The following is an 8,375-nucleotide window of genomic DNA, read 5'->3' as shown; positions in this document are numbered from 1 at the left end:
TGGATATGGAAACTGGCCTTTGCTGCAAACATAACAAATCATTTAAATTTTCTGAACCTAAAAATACATGGCAAGGAAAATCTAGTTTCTGATCTATATACCTATCTATAGGCTTTCAGATCCAAAATTGTCTTGTTTTTTAAAAAAAAGTACAGACACAAAACTAGACGCACTTTTAGTAGTGTAAGGTCTTCATAGCTTAATCAACAGCTAAATCCCCGCCTCATTTCTATGCAAGATCAACAAAGACCCCCAACTGCAGTTTCAGCAGCGGTTTTCTGACTTGGATTCTAAGGCAGAAGAAGTGAGACTGTTTCAAAACCCATTTCAAGCAGATGAGACCAGTTGCCCAGATGAACTGCAGCTGGAGGTCATTGAGCAGCAAGCAAATGACCTCCTTAGGGACAAGTTCAATTAAAGACAGGTGGTTTTTTTTTTCAAGTTTTTGACCAAGGAAGACTTTCTTAATGCCAAAACGTTTGCATCAAAGTACCTTTCAATTTTTGGAACAACATACCCTGGGCTCCTTCGTCAGCCATGTGTCTACAAAGGAATTCATTGAGGGCCGCGAAGACATTGACTACTACTAGAGGCGTTTTCAATATATAAATAATGTGTATGTTATGCATTTTATACGTCCTGATTGTACATTTATACTGTATTATTATGTTTTATCCAGTTCAAATAATAAAACAGTCTGGGAGAGGGGTGACACCAAACTAAAAATTGTTGGAGAAGGAGAGATGGCACCAGACCTAGAGATGCTACTAAACAAACTCAATATTTCAAAATCTTGTCTTGCTTTACTAAGATTTTTTTTTGTTGCCGTAAAAAAAGCTGAAAAAAAAATAACTTAACCTCAACAAATATTTCAGAAATTTTTAGAATGAATGTTATAAAAGTTGCAAACTCAGAGAACTTGAAAATAATTTTTTAAGTTAAAGGCTACATTTCTATTTATTTTAATCAAGCCTAAGTTATAACCCCACTCATCTCATTGTTCAGTTAAAAAGCTTTTCTTCTCACGAAGATGACTACTACACCGAGATTAGATTGACGAGAGCGCCAACAACTCTGCAACACGTAGCCTCTCCAGTATTTCTATATACAGGCTACCCTTTTAATCGCAGATATAATTTAATGGAAATATTTTTAGGGGTCGGCGTGGTCGAGTCGGTAAAGCTCATGGCTGCTAAACCGAAAAGTCTCGAGTTCGAACTGTGACCTACTTAGGCCCAGTAATGTTTTATTTTGACATTGTATAATACCTTATATGGATTGATGGTGCAACTACCGGGGATTTTCCACTGTCTTATTAAGGGTGTCTAAGATTAAGAAATTTTCCATTAAGATCTGATTGATTGATTCTGATCAGATGACCATCCCAACCAATGGCTACATGAGTTGAGGATAACCTCCCCTGTTGCATAAGTCTTTAACTGCACCGTACACTCGCAACACGTGGCAGTCTACCTTGATCAAACGGTCTATTAAGACCAGGCCGTCCATATTGTCCGGCAATAGATTCTGACCATTTGAACGTGAGAGAACTTAAGTCCTGTGTGTGCTATGCTTTCTTAAGTTGTTTTAGTCTTCTAGTATAATATTACTTGTCGCCAAGTGATTCTTGAAGCTATATCAGTGTTGTGTGACCTGTGGCTATTTTTATACAGTGTTGAAATCTGTGATAGTGTTTTTTCTTACGCTTTGTAAGTTGGGTTTTGTCATTTTATCAATTAAATATTTTATCTAGTTTAACCTTGTGTTCTGCCACAACTGTGTTCGCTTATTAAAGGTTGTATGCAGATTGGATGAGTTGTTGACTTCAATAGTATCACTAGTTTTCCCTAGACATCGAGATCGAGCCCTAGTGTGTTGTTGAGTTAGTGTTCATCCATTTAGGCTTTAAGTCATTTGCGTATAACCCCGAAAAAAGAATCCGGGGACGTTCACCATCTATCTGGCTGATAGATAGGTAAACGTTACAGAACCCTCGGGCTGATGAAGCTCCAAAAATCAAACAACTGCTGCCTTGTAGTTTGTTCTTGGTTGGACTAAAAGAAAAGCAGGCTGAAATCAGAGTCAATGGCCTCAATGGCGCATAACCAGTTGACACGTATACTTAATATTGTTGGAGGTGTGGTCGAGTAGGCAAAAGCTAATGGTTGATAAATTCGAAAAAGTCTCTAGGTCAAACCTAGTCTCACTCAGTTTTTTCCCCATTACTATGTCATATAGATATTATATTAACCTATTTATTTTACTTCCGCTTTAGGGGTACAAAGGAAAAAAAATTTCCAGGAATAGTTTGGTTTCGAACCGGTAACTTTCAGTGTGACAGGCATGTTCTCAACTGAAACCACAACGACTCACGTTGACTTGGCAGCATTTAATAATTTTGTATATCGGGTTGTCAGAAAGAACCCCCCCCCCTGTCATCCCTCTAGGCCAGGGTCAGCAACCTGCGTGGGGCGAGACGCATGGGGCTCTTGTGATGTCAAGATGCGGCTCTCCAGGCCCATGCGTAAATATTAATAATTATTTAATAAAAATTATAGTAAAGAAAAAGCCAACTGACAAATACAAATCTAGAGGTGTGCTTGAAACTGATAACAAGTTATGCGCCATATTTAACCAAGCTTTCAAAAGAATCTCATTGATGCAACTATCAGCGTTTCTTCCAGACATTTTTCTCCGGGCTGGGGGGCACTTAAAAGGGGGGAGGGGGACAAAAATTTTCGAGGGGGGGGGTCGTCACTGTTGAAAGTATATATTTTTTCTATTTAAATCCATTTCGTTCGGGGGGGGGGGGGGGCGGTATACTTTCTTCTGTGTGGCTCCGCCCCCCGCGAAGAGTTGCCTGGAAGAAACTCTGGCAAAAATTGTAAACATCATTCAATAATTATAGTTATATTATTTGACTATTAATTTTATTATTTCATCAGAGCTAGCTAAAATACTTTAATATGTTTTATGCTAAACATTTGTCTGTTTTTATATAATTAGATATTTCATATTTAAAGCTATTTATTTTATATAGAAAATCTAAATATTGAAATATAAATGTAAGGGGCTCTTTAAAACTGGGGGGAAGATTTTGTAAATTATTACTTTTGGCTCTTTTGTCTCAAAAGGTTGCCGACCCCTGGTCTAGGCTAGTTGACACAACGTTCTGCGCATGCGTGCTGACCCACAAAAGGCTCCAGTTCCCATTGCAGGCATATTTTCTGCTCATGTTTGTCGAGACCAGAGGTCTATAAGTTGAGCATAGGATAGTTGTCAGTATTAAAGGTAGGGATGATTGTAGTTACTAGTGTCCGATTATAGACTTCGAAAAATAGTTTTGTTAGATTGCTAGTAGTATTGTAATCTCGTCTAGTTTTATGAATAGAAATTAGGGTTAGCCGTATGGTTACTGTTAGATATAGGGTTTGCACTGATATTAATTAGTATATTACAATATTAGCAAGGCTAATGTAGTATTTAGTTACCTACTAGTAACATTCCATTCCATTTAAAAAGGGGATACTGTTATCGGACATTGGTATAATACTAGCTAATCCGCAAGAAGAAAAAAAAATAAACCGGGAGTGATCCCCCCCCAGTGGCGTAGCGAGGTCGGGTGTCACCCGGTGCGGCACTTAATGGTGTCACCCCCCAGAGGCGTAGCGACCCTTTCCGGGGACAAACTTTCAAATTTTCAATTTGCACCCCCCTCCCCTCTAATAATTTTTCTCTATATATTTTGCTATTTTTTGCCTTGGTGTCACCCCCCCCCCCTAAATTATGTCACGCGGTGCGGTCCGCACCCCCGCCCCCCCCCCCTCGCTACGCCTCTGATCCCCCCTAAATTTTCTCGAATATTCGTTTATAACACTACAGGGGGATGGCAACTCGGAATATACACATGATTTTTAATCCATTTTTAATTACTTAAACTTTTAAAAAATTAAACAGAATCTCGTAGAAAAAGAATTTGCGCATCAAGTGAACGACAAACAATATGTGTATAATAATGCGGGATATTATCAGTGTTTCTTCCAGACTTATTTCTCCGGGTGTGCATTCGAAATTTTCGGGGGTGGGGCGGACTAAAGTTTCCGGGGGTGGCGGACACTGTTAAAAGTATATATATTTTCTAAATAAATTCCATTTCGTTTGGGGGGGGGGGGGGGAGGGGGATGTAGACATTTTTTTGTGGGGGTCTCTGCTCCACCGAAGAGATGCCTGGAAGAAACACTGAATATTATTGGTACTTTATAAATTCATCTGCATTTTTTGAGACGTCGGAAATACCGTTAATTATTCAAAATTTGTTAGAAGGCAGACACATACACACAGACAGACATACGGACAAAATTGCAAAACTATGTGTTTCCTACTCAGGAAGGTGTAAATTTGTAAAATTGGGGATAAGAACTGTTAGCTACGGAGTTGAGTGCTGTATTCAGGGAGGGTTCTGTGATGTTGTGGTTCACCTTTTCAGGCGGCCTCGGGGGTAGAGGGGGGGGGGTATTATGTGGGGTTGGTTTAAGTTGCCGTTTATACTGGATGGGGGGTAAAGTTTGCTCCTCCTGTTTTAAATATGTCTGGTGTGGTATACGGTGACGCGTGTGTTTGATGTGCGATGAGTGATTGGGTGTGGATCATGGGGTTATAGAGGTGAGCTTTTCTTTATGCTATGTGGTGTCTGTCTGTCTGTCTGTCCCATCCCAGTCCTCTCTGTTTTGTCTATTCTGCCCTGCCGTGTCTTCTCCTGTCTGCCAATCTGTCTATCTATCAATCATATATATATATATATATATATATATATATATATATATATATATATATATATATATATATATATGTATATATATATATGTATATATATATGTATATATATATATATATATATATATATATATATATATATATATATATATATATATATATATATATATATATATATATATATATATATATATATATATATATATATAACATGTATTACAGTAATTTATAAGCGTCATATCAAGCAAACAACATGCCGTTCAAGAATATATTAAATGTGTGGAAAATCACTTTATTTCTACAAGTTTTAGGTAAGGTTTGTCTTTTTAAAAAGTAAGTTGGAAAATGAAATGGTATGCTGGCAAATCTACAGCTGCAGATTGCATTGTTAACTCTAATGTTAAATTTGCTTTTAAAATTTTTTAGTTCGTTTGTGAAAAATCATAATCATATGGCCTAGCAATACTATCGCCTACTACAAATTAAGTATAATCTGATTTGCATTTTATGCTATTATTAGCGTGCCCGCCCCCACGCGTTGCCGCGGGGTTAGAAGAAAATCCGAGGATAGCCCGTGGCAAATCACACCCTGCCGATTCGCTGGCGGACGCGCTCGATTCAATTTAGTGAACGGTCTATAATACTACTTTTTATATGTATATACTTCTTATGTATATTCTATTACACTGTTTAAAACGAACGTATGCACAATAGTTCAAGGAATAGCTCTGGGCGCCAGATACCACACTACTGGGGCGTCGGCGAAGGCGCCTAATTCAGTTTAGTGCAAGACTATAACGCCCCATTTTATCCATAGTCACACTGTTTAAAACGAAAGTAGAAGCCAGAGCACTCATGGAATAACCTAGGGCGCCAAAATGCAAAATGTCGGGGCGCCGCCCATGCGAAACGGATATTTTTTTTTCTACAGGAACCTCCCCAGGAGTATTCTATCAACTTCCCAAAGTTTCACGGCGATGTGATGAAAGGTGTAGTAATGCATACAAACAGACATACAGACCTACACACACACACACACACACACACATTGCTTTTTATATTTTTAAATTAAGAGTTAAAGTTTGTTAATATAAGGATTAACGTTAGAACTTGGGTTTTGTTAAAAGTTGGAGCTACTATAAACGTAGGTTGTATTGTGAGAAGTAAGGTTAACTATGAGTTTTGATAAACTATTTAAACATAATGCAAATATTGGGTTCATTTCGACCTACGTACTGATGAAAAACAAAACAAATGCATTTGTTTTTAATTAAAACATTTTTTATAGGTTTATGTCTGACCATAATTGGATACTCCACTAACTGCATTGGCAAGTTCGGGAACGAGGCGCACATTGGATTATGGAAAGCGTGTGACACCAAAAACAGTTGCTATGATTTTCAGGTTGTGCTCCCAAGGGTAAAACCCGACATAGGCAGCTTAGGTAACGTTTTCTACAACAACCTTGCACTATTTAGACTTAGATAAATAACACACACCTTCAGAACATTTAAAATGATATACATTAGTGGTAATTTTAAAACAATATAAGAATTGAAGCTTAAAATGTCAGTTGTTTAATTTATCATTACGAAACTAGCTTATCGATTCCCATACAATGATTCATTACACATCATGATATTGCGAGAAAAGCTTTAAGCTGGAATCCCCAATGGAAAAGAAAAGAAGGCCGGTAAAGGAAAACCTGGAGAAGCAGTGTTTCTTCCAGAATATTTTCGGGGGGAGGGGGGTCTACATTTTGATGTGGGGGGGGGTGCACTAGTAAAAGTATAAGTTTACAGTATAAATTCGGGGGGGGGGGGGGGGTAGACATTCTTCGGGGGCCGGGGGGGGGGGGGGGGATGGGGGACGACGACAGAGCCCCTCCGAAGAGACGCCTGTGGAAAAGGACAGTAAAAGATGGCCGCTCAAAACGGACTCCGGCGGAGAGTTGCGGCTGCAGCCCTTTTACTCCCCAGGGCAGAAAAATAAATAAAGTAAAAAGTTCCTAAATTAGATCTATTGTAAATAGCCTCAGGTGAAATGTTTTAAACAAATGTCAATAATTTAACGCTAATAGGGCTTGTAAGTCTACGGTCTCGAAATCTACTAGCTTGCAAGTAAGAGAACGAGAAGTTGTGACCTACTTACAAGCCCTATTGTCACTAAGAAAAAAACGGAATGGTTCCTTCTTTCTCCACAGCCTGGGCAGATGCTAGCCGAGGTCTGTTGGGCTCAAGTCTGATATGCTTGGCGCTCGTCATTTTGCTGACCATTACGACACTTGTGAGCCAAGGATACAACAAGTTTATGGCTGTTAGCACGATTTGCCTTATCGCTTTGTCCGGTAAGTTACTTTTTTTCTATATAGATTGTCAATTATTTACGTGTACCAAGCTATACATCTACATTAGAGACTGTAATAGACTATATATATATATATATATATATATATATATATATATATATATATATATATAAACTTTTTTTTTCTTTCTCCTGTAGTTTCACTTGGATACCTTGGGATCGGGATTGCAGCTGGAAGTATAGGCAGATCGTTCAGAGGGATATACAGGGGCGACTACACTATTGGATGGTCCTTCTATCTGATCGTCGTCGGTCTAATGTTGTTTAAAGTGGCGCGGATTTTTAATTTTCTCGCTGCTAGGAGGTCCGCGCAGTCGGTCACTACCCCAGTAGTACCCAAAGATGACGACGTGAATTTGATAACTGCCTAGATGATAATTCTTAATATTTTTTTTTCTGTTTGAGTTTAGTTTTGTTTCAGTAATTAATTTTCTTTTTAAGATAATAATCCAAATTGCTTTGTACAATTTCATATTTGATTTGTTGTTTGTTACTTATTTTAAATACGTTATAAAACTTGAAATAACATTTTTAAAAAAATATTGCAAAATGTTTGGCAGTATGCCTTTGAGAAACGGGCTTAATTGTATTTTGATTAATTGGTCTCGTTTATTCCAAAATAACCGTAACAAGAGTCAGAACTATCGTTATTCCTTTACTTCTATTTAGTTATTGTCGCCCTTAATTGACGATCGTCAAAATATTCACAAAAAGTCCCCCTCCGCTTGTCTAAATGACGTTTTTTTAAAAAAAAAATCCATGTCAACAATCAATAATGATCGAACACAACTCGTCAAACTCAGCCCACTGTGTGAGCCATTACACAGCCCATAAAAACTTCTAGATGTTGTCACATTTACGCTACTCACCGACCACTCTCCTCTTATTGTGTTAAAAGATGAGTAGCAGCAACAGCTCTAAGTTGACCAGATGGTCTTTGAATGTGCAGGACCATACTTTTAACATACGCGTCCTTGAGCCCACATAAACCTAATGGGTACCTGATTTAAGTTAGGGAAAGTAAAGGCAGCTGACTACATCATCCCTTCACATGCCCAGGTAAAGAAGCAAATGAACTCCACTTCATTTGCCCAATAGGCCGCTAGGTCTAAAATAGAACTTTCCATACTAGGCAGATTTCCTTCCAGGCATCATTTCGGTGGAGGGGGGGGGGGAGGAAAGCCCCCCTAAAGAAAGTCTACCGAATGAAACAGCGGATACAGCATCGAGTTCTA

General features: G+C 38.4%; 1 protein-coding gene across 1 annotated transcript; it reads left to right on the top strand.

Annotated features, from left to right (window-relative positions):
- Positions 1-5,000: 5,000 nt before the first annotated feature.
- Positions 5,001-7,724, top strand: LOC131929583 (uncharacterized). Its single transcript, XM_059285864.1, has 4 exons — positions 5,001-5,084; positions 6,062-6,217; positions 6,977-7,089; positions 7,701-7,724. The coding sequence occupies exons 1-4, from the start codon at positions 5,027-5,029 to the stop codon at positions 7,722-7,724; spliced, it is 351 nt and encodes a 116-aa protein (XP_059141847.1). The 5' UTR covers positions 5,001-5,026.
- The last annotated feature ends 651 nt before the right edge of the window (positions 7,725-8,375 follow it).

This window comes from Physella acuta, unplaced genomic scaffold, assembly GCF_028476545.2.
Source record: "Physella acuta isolate Inbredline_101_S28 unplaced genomic scaffold, ASM2847654v3 ptg001653l, whole genome shotgun sequence".
NCBI lineage: Eukaryota > Metazoa > Mollusca > Gastropoda > Physidae > Physella > Physella acuta.
Note: the sequence above shows the minus strand (reverse complement) of the source record. Positions and strands in the feature narration are given on the sequence as shown.